Consider the following 16,094-nt stretch of genomic DNA (forward strand, 5'->3'; position numbering starts at 1 on the left):
TGGCCCCGCTAACATATTATTTTGATCTTTCCTTTTACGGTTGTTTTTACGGTACATCATAAATAATATATAAACAATGTATCTCCACGGTAAAAATTGGAAAAAAAGCTTCATACCCACGTCGGATTTAAACCCGAACCGCCTGCGTAGTAAACTAGATACGCTACCAGCGAACCTACAGAACTGACTTGAGTTTCAAAAATTTTATATCAAAATATCAAAAAACGAATGCCCATTCTGAAGAAACCCAAAAGGGTTTTGTTACACTACATGAGTACTACCCGTGTCTTCCTCGTGGAAAATGAAATAATTAAAGAAATAAATAAATTCCAAGGCTTCAGCACACAATAAAACTTTAGTGGACGAACCACCACGCGACTGTAACAAATTGAGAGTGTATGTCCATAAATAAAAACACAAAAAAATCAATTAGGAATATAATAATTAACAAGTTTTTAGTTGTAGCAACGTTCGTAACGTCTGTAAGACGATATTTAAATGTTGGCAGATTTTCGTTGGACCAATGTGTATTGACGTCGTAAATTTCATGTCAATTAACCGATTACAATAACTGTAGGCGCAACGTTGCATATTCGTTAGCAAATTTACATAATTTTTCGTCGTAGACCCTATGTTGGGGATTTGTAGGCAAAACCACTAACTATATCCCAATTAACTCCCCAATGGCTCCCGTTGGCCACCGTTGGCAACCATAAATGCTACTAGGGTAATAGAGACTATCATTCGTTAGCGAGAAAATATGAAGTCGTTGGAAAACGTTCTGATACTCCTCTGCAATATCTATGTAGACGGTTCGCTATTAACGCTTTATTAAACCAGATTAATGCGCAGCCTGTCGCTGTGACTAACGCGCCATTGTATTCGCGTCGTGAGAAAAGTATGAAGGATTTTTCAGTCTAGGGATCCCGCTATTCCCATTAGACAAAGACAAACGCAATTTAGCATCGGCGTTATTAGCACACGAGCTCGGTGTGGCCACTGCCGCCGCCGCCGCCGCCGCCGCCGCGCCAGGACGATCTGTCGGTCCCAACAGAATGCAAGAACTTATCAGTCGTCTTACGAGCAGTTGCTATGCGTTATGGAAGGGGTCCCTGCAGTCACCTACTAGCTCGACCAGTCAGAAGTCAGTGTGTGGTAAGCCGGCCGGTCGCACCGGCTCCTTTTCTCTCTTTGCTCCGTTGCACTTTCGCGTCCCGAAAAAAATCGCACCGTTTCGGATCATTCGGATTGGCCGCGGAGGGATCATTACGACCAACAAATTCACCCGGAACCAAAGGATCCACGATTTGAATCGAAAACTTCTGTATTCGTGATCCTACCGAGTCGTCAAGTGTTTGCACCCTATGCGTGACAATTTCGGACCCGAAACTGCCACCTTTGTCAGGCCTCCGTGCGAAAACGTATTTTCTGCGAAATTCGAGGACAATGGAATTTTAGATCGATAGGACCCAGTCGGTAGAGCAAGTACACTATGATCGATCGTTACGAGAAGATCCTATCGAAAGAAGCTGAACGGTGATTATAGTCGGCAGTTAGCAGTCATCTAATCGCAGCGAGGAACCCGAAAAGACTGTTTCGGAAGGGGTAGACATGAATTTGTTTGGTGTTCGAGTTTTGTTTGTTCGAAATTGAGTCGATTGACTTTTTCACGAGAATATCGAGCGTTGTCAATTGATTGTCGCGACGTGAATTTTCGTTGATAAGTTGATGGGTGGAATTCGGAAGAGGAATCTGGGTACCCGAAAATGTGAGAACGAAGATGCGTGATATATATCGGACAGTGCAAGAAGTATTTCTGTCGAAGGTAGTTTCGTTTTGGTTGCGTTCGTTTTAGGAGAGCAAAATGATCATGACGCATACCGAGGAGACCACAACCACATACGAGCCGAAAACGCCGACAAAACAGATGAATGGACATACGCTGGTGATTAAACTACGATTTTTTTTCACTTTTATGCTTAAATAACATCGCGCCCATTTCATAGGTTTCATTGCTTTCGAAAATTTTTGTTTCACCGGTTCTATGCAGACGGTTTTTTTGTTTTGAGATAGAAATGTCAGTAATAGGGAATTTTATGCATTTATACCAGACGCAAGTGTGTGAAATTCTTAATGGTACAAAATTTAAAAGAGTATAAGTAAATTTTATCATTTTATATGGGTCTAATTATAGTTTCTAAAGCAAATCAATTTTTCCGCACTGTAATCATTAACGTGTACTTATCAGTATTCCTCGTTTCGTTACACAAATTCACCGATCAGAAAAGCATCCTGAAAAAAGATAAACATTTATTTCACATACTAACGGATATCTCAGGTAAAAATACGATGGGAATGCCGTTAATGTTTGTGTATGTATATTTTGTCTTGTATTTTACAAATGGACAAACAACATAAGTACATAAAGAAAAAGGAAAGAATTTGTTTCACCTATTGAAAGATTTTTCAAGGTGGACATTCAGGAGAAATATTCAGGAGTCGTCTCAGGAGAGACGTAAACACATAATATAAGCATCGTACACTTCGTTAATATATAATAATAAAAAGAGGTAGAATAAAATATAATTATTTATTGAAAAGAAAAACACGATCGATGTTGTCCAGTTTTTTAAATTAATAACTTCGCAAAAGACATCTCATAATCAGAATACGGCAATAAATATCGTTCATATTTATTAATGTAAATGTTTTCTTCCACTCTAGAAATTTGCGGGTGGTGTAATTGCAGTCCACTAATTAAAATCGTATAAAATAAATGTAGTAGTATATTACTGCTGAAATATCATAACTTAATTAATACAAGGAGAGAAGAATTCAATTAGTAAGACAATTTGCACATACGACGAACACTTTTTGCGGTTCCATCTATCAACTGAATATTGTTTAAGTGCTTCAATATTGCAATCGATCGAAGAAATTAATTTTATTAAATATTTGTTTTAATAATCTTTTTTTAACATGTGCAAACAGTCATAAAAGTTTTAAAAAGATTTTAAAAAAAGTGTTATTGCTTTTTATTTTTACGCTACGCATCTTTATACGAATATAAATTTTAATAAACAAACCAACGAAAAAGGTATCGAAAGAAATATCTTCAATCCGTCAAGAGATGTATCATATCCTAAAGGAGACAAAATTTTATTTCGTTTTTCAAACAGTTTCCAATGTGGAATTTTAAAAAATTGAAATTTTTATAAATTCTTTGAAAATTCGCAATCTACTTATTATGGTAGACTGTTCATATTGTGCTCGATTAATCATTTACAAATAGACGAGTAAAATTGTTCTTGCGAACGAATTTTTCGTGAAAATCGCATGGACTCGGCATGTTTCCTTGATCGAGGTTGATCGTTAGACTATCATCGATTTGTTATAATTTCGTTCGCGAGCATTATCTCGCGGCACGTCACGTTTGGACCGGCTGATTTACATTGGCATTTGCTGGCTTATCTCTGGTATATCGAAAAGCCGCAGATAACTGTTATTTATTCTGAAATTAAAACGTATCTAATAACGAGAACATTTATATTTAGTTTTCTCTGTATCGTATCGCGCGTGACATTCGGCGCTCACTTCGCTCTGCGACGTAGCGGATTACAGTGGCGGACAAAAGAAAGTTTAAATAATAAAGTGTACGATATAACTGCCACAATTTTTACAAACTGAAATTTCATTTTAACAATTGAAAATTTGTAAAGATATTAATACTCCTATAGAGAAATTCCGATTTTGAACTTTCTTTTGTCTGCTAATGTACGTTCAACGCTTCATAATGCACTTCAATCGTTCATTAATTAAGTGATCAGATTATTCGAGCTATTTATATAAATTCAAACAGTTTTAAATGAAAGTCTAGCTACACTGAGTTTTTACCATTTATCCATGAAATATTCAGGCTTGCAAATTACAACTACACATCTAGAAACACTGCAGACAATATTAAATGTCACGGGAATGAAATATTACAGTTTTGTACTGCGGCAATTCTTCCAAATTTTTATATCGAAGTTTATGTTCAGCAATTTTATCGCAGCATAATCTACAAATTTCTATACATCTGCGATGTTGAGAAATATTTAGAGTGCCTATCACTGCATTTACCTTAGCAGATGTTGAGGTAGATATAAATTAGTTTATGTGTGTTAACATTACTTAATACTAGAAATACGAAACTAAGAATCAAATAAAAAACTTTGTTTGATATCAAAAGTTCTGAATATGGTATATAATTTGGACGATATTAAAAATAATTGAACTGTATTTCTAGTATATTTCTGTTCAACTTGTCTTATTGTTTTATATGTTCTTCAATGTATGATTAACAATAAAACAGAAAAGTTAAGAAGAATATTAATAAAATAATGAACACTTGTTCTTATACCAGACATAAAATTGACCGTCTACAATCGTGTAATAATTATGCAAATACTTTAAACGACGAAGATTTTAGTATGGAAGTTTCTCAGTTTATATCTTATAAAAAAAGACCTATTGGTTTTAAGGAATATTTTCCACATCAAATGTACGTATAATTATATTGATAGTCATAACTATCAGATAGTAATAACATGTTCAATCTTAATTACTTATAAAAATTACAATAAAAATTGTTATTTAGAACCACCCAGTACAACTTAAGTACTGATTCGCTAACTCGTTCGCAATATGACTTAGTAATTACCTTATTCAACAAAATTTAGTCTGTATTGAATTATAGCTTTTGGATGTAAAATGTTAAAAACGTAAATTACAATACTTTTCTTGTGGTTCTGGTGGTTGAAATATAAAACACTGTAGGTACTATTACTTTCGTTAAATGGACAAAACCTACAGCATGCTTGTGTTCAAAAGCGAGCGCGTTTATTGGAGTAATTGATCGAAGAGGATTTTTCATGGTACTTGTGGTTGGTCAGGTTATTCCCCTTGTGGTGCGTGCCATGAATGAATTAACGTTTCACTGGAAAACGAAGGCCTCGTCGATAGCGTGCGTTTTCTGGAACACCTTGACATCGAAAATGGTCTGAACCGACAGACTGTATTCGGTCCCCGCCGATTGCGATCAGTTACATTTGTACGACGAGTCTACAGGGTGCCTCATAACCGGTGTCCCACGCATTAATAGATCCCAGAATATTCTAGATGCGAAAGTTTTGTTAAGAGGAGGTTTAGATCTACGAAGCTAAAGAAACGATTACATTCAGGAATTTTTTTTCTAATCAAATAAATAAAATAACCATTTTTGCCTCAATTGAGCTAAGGCCGTTCCTACCATAGTGCCCACTGTCCCTTCCCACTAACCGCCGTTACAATGTGCGCTGCATGAAAGAGAGGTTGGTGGGAGAAGCAGGCAGTTGAGCAAGTGTATCAACACCATTTGAAAGAGCATCATTTTTTTTAAATTGGACCAATGACTGGAGTGTTTTTGAGAACTTTGAAGGATTAGTTTATTAGTTGAGGTGTGGAAAAATTTTTGAAAAATATACAATTGATCGGAATGGCGAAAAAAATAGTAAGAGTTGATTTTTACAACTTTTTTATCTGGGTCTGTATTGAAAATTTAAGAAATGTGTTTCATTAGACTCGAATGAATTATATGAAATTGATTAACTGGTTTACGAGTTATACACGATCAAAAATGGTAAAAATAGCAATTATAGACCGAAAATCGTAAAGAATTGTAAATATTCTCACTTTTAATCGCTTATAACTCGTACAACTGTTAAGCTGAAATTTTCAGCGTGTGTACAATTTATTCGAGTCTATAAAACACATGTTTTAAATTTTCAACACAGCCCCAGATACAAATGTTATAAAAATCAGCATTTACTTTTTTTCACCATTCCGATCAGTTGCAATTTTTTCAAACATTTGTTTTTACATCTCATCTAATAAATTAATTCTTCTAACTTCTCAAAGACACTCGAGTCATTTTGTATAATTAAAAAAAAATTATGCTGTTTCAAATGGTGTTGATACACTTTTGCTCTTCACTGTATATTTTTTTGGGCATATCAATGAAGAGCTCAGGGCAACAAACGGTCAGCACGATTTTGACGTGACTGCCCACTTAGATTTTCAGAATCATTTGGAGCAACAAACAATCAGAGTGACTGTAAACATTCAGAGCAACAAACGGTCAGCACGATTTAGACATGACTGCCCACTTAGAGTTTTTAATCTTCGGGACAACAAACAGTTACAAACTGTTACGAACTATCGAAAGAGTTCGCTCTTTTACAGTCACGTCGAAATCAAGCTGACCGTTTATTGCCCAAATGAACGATTAAAGTTTCAGGCACAAAGAAGAACAACGTATGGGAAAAAAGAGACACGGAGAGTTGAAGCGTTCGGGAAAGATGAAAGACTGGCGTAAGCTCAGGTCTTTAAATAAAAAATCGAACTTTTTTATTATTAATTATTCTTTTATGAGACTTTCACCAATATATTTGTGGCATTTTTCTGATTAAAATGATATCAAACGCGATATAATTCGGATCATATTTACACTAATTTTCTGTTAATGCAATTGTAATGGGAACTAACTTTCATCGTCCATTACACAAGTAAACATCATCGGAATTATATCATATTTGGTTTCATTTTAATTAGAAAAATGCCACAAATTTGTTGGTGAAAGTCTCATAAAAAAATAATGAAAAATAAAGATGTTTTGTAATTGGATTAGTAGTGGTCTCCTGGTCTCACACTGATACACACGACCCGTATTATGTTACATTCTTCGGCGACCGAGGCCACTCGAGCTTCGTTGTCCTTTCCTACGTTCGGCAAGGTATGTGTTCGGCAAGTGTATCAAGGAATAGTATCTTCTAGCCGATATGTGTCCCTGGGTAGAGCCGTGTTGTGGACATTATATCGAGAAAACACAATAGTTTCAGTTTATTAAAATCAATAAAGTAAGAAAGAAATTAATACTTGGCTCTTGTGTCTTGCAATTGATGCAAACAATTTTTATTTTCCATAATAAACCGCGGTCTAATTATAAGTGTCAACGTCGCTTTCTGTAGCAGCTCTCGAAATTTTCTTTTCGAAAGGTGGGTCGTCTAGCCCCTCGGCTCTAAATCATAAACAAAAAAAAAAAACAAATATATTCAACTGCATGAAATTTCCAAGCAAGTGAACCTACGAAACTTGCAAAAAAATATTTATCCCTTTTCTGATATTTTAAAGATAGACATCATTTTGGTCTAAATTTTTTCACAATTCTAGATTCCTTAAAAATGAGTAAAAGACAAACTGAAGATATTGGAGGTTCACTGACTTGAAGAAAGTGTATTCTTTAATTTAAAAAAAAAGATTCATTCAAATTGATTAGTTAGTTTTCGAGATATTTATTCCATCAGTTCGAAAAATGATGTCTTGAGAATAATAACGTTTGCGTAAAGTTGCGTAAAGTTTTGCGTGAATGTAAAAAGCCAATAGAAGGCAGCCGACACTTGAAAGCCTATAGATTTGGAAATTCTTAAAATTTCGAAATTTTGTTTTAACTACATATTCTTTACAGACCAAAGAAGTAAAAACTATTAAGGAAACTATTTTTTCGAATATTCCGGTTTCCAGTGTTGGTATCGTGTTTTCACCAATTTTTAGGAATTTTTTTCAGGACTATTAAACTTTTTGTATTAGGATTTTCTACACATATTTATAGGTATTTTAAGTGCATAAGTTATTTTTTGTGAGTAAAAATAATCAAAATCGTAACACGGGAATTTAGGATTCAATAATTATTGCAAATAATTATACATCATTATTATACATCATTGGTTATATTGAGAATTGGCTATATTGAAAATATACAGGGTGAGTCTCGTAACGTGACGATCTCAAATAACTCGTAAGTTATTTGTTGTACGAAAATATGTTTCCAACAAGAGTTGCATGGTTTTCTACGGGTCATACAGGTCTAATATTCTTTCTCTAATTCGGATAAATTATGAAATTCTGCGTAAAAAAGTATTATATAAAGCGGGACTTAAAATTAACAATTACTGAGATATTTTGAAAACAAGTTTTGTTTCAAGCGGTGTTCAAAGTGCTGTCCGTTGCAGTCAATGCACTTGCGTAAACGAATTATCAGTGAGCGAAGAACTTCTTCCAGTGTTTCTGTAGTTATTTCAGCACATGCACTAATAATACGTACTCACATATCTTCGGTTGTCGTTGGTGGCTCGCAATAAACTTCATTTTTTAATGTTCCCCAAAAGAAATAATCGAACAGCGTTAAATCTGGCAAGCAAGGTGGCCAACCAATGTTACTGCCATGTCCGATCAAACGATTAGGAAATATTCTACTAAGTATTATTTGCTGCGATTGCCGAGCATAATGTGCTAGGCAGCCGTCATGTTGGTACCACATTATTTAACTTATTAAACATGGTACATTTTCTGATTGGCCTAGCAGTGTTTCAGACAAGAATGTGGAGTATGTTTGGCCTGTTAGTGATCTTTTAATGAAGTACGGTCCAATGGATCTGGTGACCAATTATGCCGCACCAAACATTCACATTCCACCGGCGTTGGTGGTCAACGTCCCGAATCCAATGTGAATTCTCTGTTGCCCAATAATGCATATTTCGTATATTAACATCTCCACAATTTGTGAATGTGGCTTCATCAGTCCATAAAATAGTCTGTACAAATGTACCATTCCAATCTTGCATAATGTGCAAAAACCACTCATAGAACTGTACGCGTTTTTCAAAGTCTTATCTATGTAGCTTTCGATCTTCAGAGAAAGTTCTCCGTATGAAGAATACGCACAACACTTCTTTGAGTAATGCCCATATCACCCGAAATCTGCCGTGTACTGATGTGCGGATTATGGGCAATAGCTGCTAGGTTGAAATACGACACAGTGTCTTCAGAAGAGTCCAAAACTGGACTCTTTTTGCTCTACTCTTTTTGCTCTCCTCCTTTTCCCCTTCCACTATCACATTGCACCGCCATGAGCACACTCCGACGTCCCCCACTAAGACCGTAGACTAGTCACGTGACGTGCCGCGCGCGATTGAGGTGACGTTTGGCGGTGACGGTGGCATTTAGTATTGTACTATCGTCTAGGTACGATACGCGGCAATCCCCTAAAACTTGCGACATGTCATGTCATTGTTGCGTCCCCATCGCGCACGCGCAACATGTCTCCCATTCGTCCTACTCAATCCCCGTCACGCACGCGCAACGTGTCACATATTACTCTGGTGATCAGAGAGGGGGTACATTGTATTCCCCTCGATTTTCTCGATCTAGCGACACTGATACGACATCTTTCATTATTTACAATTTCACGATAAATTTTACGTTTCTGTACGTAAAAATATCCATGTTCTTTGAGTTAGATTCTGCCTTAAAAAGGTAGAATGCGCTGGCTGATTTCGGACAAGATACTTAGCCTGGTACAAGATCTTAACTCTTATGGCATTTTCTTCACGCGCATCATAAACAATTATCATATCGTATTTTCCACTGTTACTGGACATCGTAATAATAAATGTAGCATCTTCCTTAATACGACTGTAACGTTTACTAAGATACTAAGTATTCAATTCATGTTGATAATTTCTAACATAAAAGTATTAACTAATAAAAGTACTAACTAATTAAACTAACTTTCGGCGGCTCCTAGGCATATAAATGTAGTGTTCTCTCCGAGAATGATAAAATTTTATCCCCACTACTAGGGGGTTCTTCTTTGGACGCTCGGTCGAGTTACGATGTAAGAGGATCCGAGGCAGGATATCGGTGAGGCAATACTAACGCAATGATGAAACTTTATTACTTTTAGTTATTTCGTTACGAAATCTTTACCAACGTATTGATGAAATTTTCCTGATTAAAACAAAACCAAACACGATAGAATTTCGATTATATTTACATATATTATGGCGAACTATGATCACTCATTAAATAAGTAAATATTCCTTTAAATAATATTTCCTTTTTATATTATATTATATTATATTTTTATATTATATTTCTTTTTTTTTATGACAGAGTTGAAATGTTCTTCATTACTTAGATAACATTCTAATGTCAGAAACCTTGTTTTGGAGGATCTATTATTAGACCTCATCTGTTGTTAGGAGCCAGGCCTGCGAACAACGCGAGAGGCCGGAGAAGAGGCTTGCTACCCCGGAAATATGGTTCCAATTTGTTAGTTAGATACGCGGACGAATCCAATACAAAACTGGGGAGCCGCTAGGATAATAGACGTCGAGGACGCACCTGATGCGTAATCAGGGAGCCTCTGGGAGGTTGGAGTCAAGCGCAGACGCACCCGATGCGAAACCGGGGAGCTGCTAGGAAGGTGAAACTTCGTGAACGAACCCAATGGGAAATTGAGGAATGACTGGAAGAGACGTGCAGACGAACCCGGTTCGAAACCGAGGAGCTGCTAGGAGGTTGTGTATTAGGGCGGACGAACCTGATGCGAAATCAGGGTGCCGCTAGGATAGTTAGTAGGCCTTGTTCGGTCCCACACAGACCGAACGTGAGTTATAATAAACACGGTCGGCTGCAATAGCCAGAACACTTTAGGCGACGCGACGGTCCCAAGATTTGGAGTGTCATCGGACACCACTGCGAGACCTCCGTGAGCGAGCCCATTGAAAGGGCAATACACAAACAGTTCACTTTCCAGACCTCTTTCCCATATCTCTCACACCTAATCCATTCAGATCATCTAAACACAATTCCACCAAATCGCATCCCCACTCCGACGACCAAATGCACCACCCATTAACCAATAGAAGAAGAGCCCGAGTTGACTTTATAGACGACACGACACCGAACCGCAGAAAGCTAAGATACCTCGAAGAGAACACAAATCGATCGCGTCTAGAAAACTCGTTGTACGCGTCATACCTCGCCAACTGACTTGTAAATGTTAAGTTAAAATATATTGAAGTGTTGTTCCAAAACGTCGAGTTTCATTTCAACTAGACGTAGCTACCCCGTAACTCCGTCAAAGCCCGAATATCGTCCGCGAGCAAGCGAAACGGGATTTACGACCCCGCGAAGTCTGACAGGCGGACTGACGACACTTTCGGACGCCTCAGGCCTCGTAACTAATATAATTTAATTGATACAAAATCCGGGCGGTAACATTGTATCGTGTGGGAACGTTCAATTATTGGGTTAGAATATTGGGCAATAATTAAGGGTCTTTTTAGATTGTGCAATTTACCAAACAAAACAAATATATTCTGAATTAAATGTTGTTATAAGTGTTGGCGTCGCGATTGAATTGAAAGTAAGTGTACAATATACAATGAAAATATTGTAACCTAAAAGATGCTCGGTGTTGACGCACTGGCAATGCGGGGTCTAAGAGTAATTGTTAAATGCCAAATAGAAGTTTTACCGAACTAACGGAATCTATAAGGTTAAACTTTGATTCGAAGGGGACTTTAACCCGATCTCACTAGAATTGATTCTTACAAATGTGACACGACGTGACTCTACACGTGACTGCACAATTACTGACCGAAGAGGATAAAATGAGCGGGCTTCTATACCCAAAAAATGAATGGGGCTCTGTTTATAATTTGATGTCATGTAGGGTCACACTTTCATTTTTGTCGCTTCTATTTAAAAACTGGAGAAAACTCTTTTTTCTTTTTCTTTTGTTTCTAATTTTGCCTCATCACTCTGTATGCGTTCAAATCCAATAGATTTTTCGTATGTCACTTGTAATAAAAACTTCATACACCGAATCCTTGCGTGTGAAGGAGATACATAATCCGAATCCGGCATTATGTTTATATCACACACATCTAGTGGTCGTTGAAGTTCCTGAAGCATGTTAAGCAACTTTTCCGTCAACCATTGCGAAAAAGAGTTTGTATTTGATTCTTATATGCTGTCCGTGTATTGTCGTCGTTGTTTCTTTCAGCATATTTATCTGGTTTTTCAAATTAGAATATTCTGAAAGAATCAGTTCCTTTTTTTCTGTTACATATTGTAACATTTAATGATAATCGATATGGTTACGTGATGATTCGCCTTCTCACCGACGAGAATTTCCTCAGTGGCCTTCTGCACCGGCGAGATACCGTCCGTGGCTTAGACCTTATAAATCTATAGACATTTTATTAGTTAAATTTTATTAACGTTTTATTAAGGTATCACAATAAAGTATGAAGTAATAATTGTATTATGTGTAGTGACTGTGTGTGTGTGCGTGTGCGTGTGCGTGTGCGTGTGAGAGAGAGAGAGAGAGAGAGAGAGAGAGAGAGAGAGAGAGAGAGAGAGAGAGAGAGAATGTGCGTGAATATGAAACGAGGAATGAGTGATCGAATGTATTTGAAACGGAGCGAATGATAGGTTGAACGAGGAAAGAGTGAGAGGGGATGAGTGAGGGACAAACAAGAACGACCGGTAACAGAAACGTATTTACGCAGAGGTACTCGGGCGAGCGAAGAGAGATATTCGAGATATGCGAGCGAGCGAGCGGAGCTGCGGATCTCTATGGATTTATAGCAAAATTGGGTAGATGAAATTCAAAATTGTTGAAAAATTAAAAAAATTGAAGATCAATATATGATTTCCCTTCTATTAAAGTCATTAAGGGAAGAAATAACATTTAATTCAGTTTCTATTTCTTGCGATGGACAATGTGTAATGGCATGGCGGCGTACAGTGGTGCCAAATGGCCAAAAAGCGGTAAAAAATCTGTAAAAACGAAACTATCCAACGAATTTGTTTGAAAATTTGTGGAGAGATGGCCACAGGTACAACGCTTATTTGGCAAAAAAAATTTTTGCAAAAAGTTGTTAACATTAAGTAATATGGGCTAATCGAAAATCTCTGTTTTCTGTCCATGAAAGCATACAACAAATTCTTTAATAGATTTTGGTCTGGAACTAATTGTTTTGGCAAGGTGTAATATTGATCTAGCTTTGTGCAAAATTTCATTAAATACTTCGAGATGCTTTCGCCGCAATTTAAGTTTAAATATCAACTTTCGGAATTTCCGAGAATGAATCGCGCGGATGTCAAGATTATTTGATGATTCAGGTGAAATTTTTTAGGAATATTTCTAAATAATAAAGAAAAATGTGAAGTGCATCTGATTTATTAATTTTTTATGTATAAGAAAATATTTAATAACAATTTTTTTATCTTACATAAATTATTTTTATAGCGTTCATTGGAGCACTACCAAAAAATACCTGTTGCACTTTTGCGACTGTGGTCCAGTGAATGAAATCTTTGTTTATTTAACATAAAAAATTGTTATTGAATATTTTTTTATATGTATGAATGTCACATTTTTTTTATTATCTGATATGTATCCCTTAAAAATTTCACCTGAAACATCAAATAATCGTGACATCCGCGCGAAGGTGGGAAATCATATCAGTATGATACAAATATTTCCCAAAAATTCTTTTGGGAACCATGTTTTTAATGCATAATTAACCTATTGACCAAACTTCAGCTCATTCGGATTGGACCGATCGTCGGAACTTTAACCAAATCCTCATTCAAATCAATGTGTCTAATTTGTTTATTCTGTGTATTATGTGAAAACAAATATCTTAATTTTTATAGTAATATTTTCTTTATACATGACAAATTTTATTACTGTATTTGCTGCTATCGTGGATGGAAATATTTTCCACATTGAAAATATGAATAATTACACTGGTAGACACTTGATTTGTTTGATGGAAGAGTTTTTGCCAATGATAGGTAGTATTTTTTCTATCTCATAGATAGATGACTATGTTTCTAAATGAAAATCGTAGAATGGAACATTTTCTTTTTGTTCAATTATTACAATAGAAATAAACGTGGTTGTCTCCCGTGAAACGAGACGAGTTCGATTCCGGGGGATTCTCTCGATTCCCTCCGAAGCGATGAGATTACGCATTCATAGAATTTTCCACATGGCAGTTAGTCATTATGTTCCTCGACTGACAATGAATGAACAAGAAAGCTTTACTTTTTCTTTCTAGTGCAGCGCTTTTGTTAAAGATAATTTACAGATTTATTGCTGAGCGGATGCTCGAATCGCGCGTAACTCTGATAACTTCGTCTCCGAGGCTGCGAATGATAGTACATATTAGTATTTGGCGTTAGCCTGCTAGGTCTTCTGTTAATTACAGTCCACGACTCCCAGTTAATCGTTTAATAATAAATTCAACGGAATTGAACGTTCTTTCAAGAAAGAGGCATGATTTCAAACAGAAAATGTGGTAACTTTCAGTGAAAGGGGAAGAAATGACAACATGTGTGCAAGTTTGGAGCATAAATAGACAGTTTACATTTCTGTCAATTGTTTAACAATGAACACAATAAAATAGCGCAGGACAATGCAGTAACTTCTCAACGTTCACGTCTTTGTTAATCATTTAATAATAAATTCATGAACGTTGTTTTGCGAAGAAAATTGTGCTTCTTAGAGCAAAACGTGGTAATTATTTTTACTGAAACTAGAAGACATAGGGTAAAGGACCCAATTACATTGGGGGTGCCAATATTAGTTACTGTGCCTATATGAATTATACTTATTTTTAAAGCATAATGAATATTAAAAAAGAAATATTAAATTTTTTTCATTGAAATCAGTTAATATATCTCTTTTTTAATATTCATTATGCTTTAAAAATAAGTATACTTAATATAGGCCCAGTAATTGGCACCCCTAGAGTAATTAGGTCCTTTACCCTAGTAACTTTTTAGTGAAACCTTATGATATAACTTTTCAGTTTTATGATAATGGATGGCAAATAAGCATTTAATTACTGACAAAGTAATAGCTAATCGAAATCACTAATACATGGTAGCCCACAAACGTCTTCATTCAAACAATTGAAATGTACTCAATCCAATTATGTTAATTTTCTAGTAATTGTTTCGTTGCACAATGCACTAAATAAAAATTGTAATATAAGTGGATGCGATTATTCAAAGAGTAATTAAAATGAACTTACAATCAAAAATTACATAAATAATTTTGTGAGCAATATAATTTTAATCACGTAAAATGATTTTTTAAATTCTTCACGAGTTATTTGTTTTTACGCGTAAGATGATCTCCTCTTCGTTATTACCGTGCATTTCGGTTCGTATAACATATCATGATGGCCGCAATCGGATTTTAATGACCTTAAATCGTCGGGGCGGAGGTTAAAAGTTTTTCACTCGTTACTTCAGATTACAGTTATAATTTCATTAACGAGAGCAATATTGATTTCTTATACACACGACTTCATTCGTTTGAAGTACACATTAACAACATGAGATATGATTCATTGGTCTTAAACAGGCCGATTCCGTAGACTTTTCTACTTACATACAGCGACATCTTTTTTTATAACATTATATAGATATAAAGATACTTAACAAATACTTGAAACGAGCAGGGTTAGGTCAATTTTGTCTTTTATTTTCTGAATAGTTTTGAAATATATTCAAATTATCTTAAAAAATAAAATACTGTGATAAAATCCAATTGCAATAATATCAAAAGATTGTCTACTATTAATCTTGAAAATCTAATTGTTTTCTCATAAGTTCAACCGAAATTTAACAATGAACAAGTTAAATTCAATTTTTGAGAAAAGAATGAAAATAGTTTTCGAAACTTTTTACACAACGTTTCAGCTTTGTCTTTCTATACTATACGATGTGCAATGTAATAGCTACTAGTTTTTCTGTGTATCTCATTTCTAAGCACCGAATTTTGACAAAACATTACTCAATAAATTATTAAATAAACTGTTTGAATAAACAGGGGAATAGTTTCCTTTTATTATCTTATATATTTCTTTTTAATGAGAGGAGAGCATTATCAAACGAACATGGCGTTTGGTTCAAGAAATTAAATATTATGGAGAACAAACGACTTAACGATTCACGATTTACGATTTTTATCGTCGTAGCGTAATAAGTAGCGTAGTATGTACTGCGAATCTAATGACCTATTTACAACACCATGATCTTCACATGACCTTGAATACTATTTTGAGAAACGTCAATGGTCTAGAAATCTCGTGAAACATAAGATGAAAAAACCTTTTTGATAAGCTTATGGTGATAAATTAGACTGC

General features: G+C 35.5%; 2 protein-coding genes across 4 annotated transcripts in view; one reads left to right on the top strand and one right to left on the bottom strand.

Annotated features, from left to right (window-relative positions):
• The window catches only part of Gbs-76a (Glycogen binding subunit 76A), a 236,403-nt gene that overhangs the window by 92,118 nt on the left and 128,191 nt on the right, over positions 1 to 16,094 (top strand). Inside the window, exon 1 of one of the 3 annotated variants that reach the window (XM_076801751.1) lies at positions 704 to 1,945. The exons of the other annotated variants lie outside the window; for them this stretch is intronic. Within the exon in view, the coding sequence (XP_076657866.1) occupies positions 1,865 to 1,945 (81 nt within the window). The 5' untranslated portion in view covers positions 704 to 1,864. Of the gene's footprint in view, positions 1 to 703; positions 1,946 to 16,094 lie in introns of those variants that run through there. 3 annotated transcript variants of the gene reach the window in all.
• LOC143362001 (uncharacterized) overlaps positions 1 to 16,094 on the bottom strand; it is a 242,330-nt gene that overhangs the window by 30,694 nt on the left and 195,542 nt on the right. The gene's annotated exons all lie outside the window — the stretch shown is intronic.

This window comes from Halictus rubicundus, chromosome 16, assembly GCF_050948215.1.
Source record: "Halictus rubicundus isolate RS-2024b chromosome 16, iyHalRubi1_principal, whole genome shotgun sequence".
Lineage (NCBI taxonomy): Eukaryota > Metazoa > Arthropoda > Insecta > Hymenoptera > Halictidae > Halictus > Halictus rubicundus.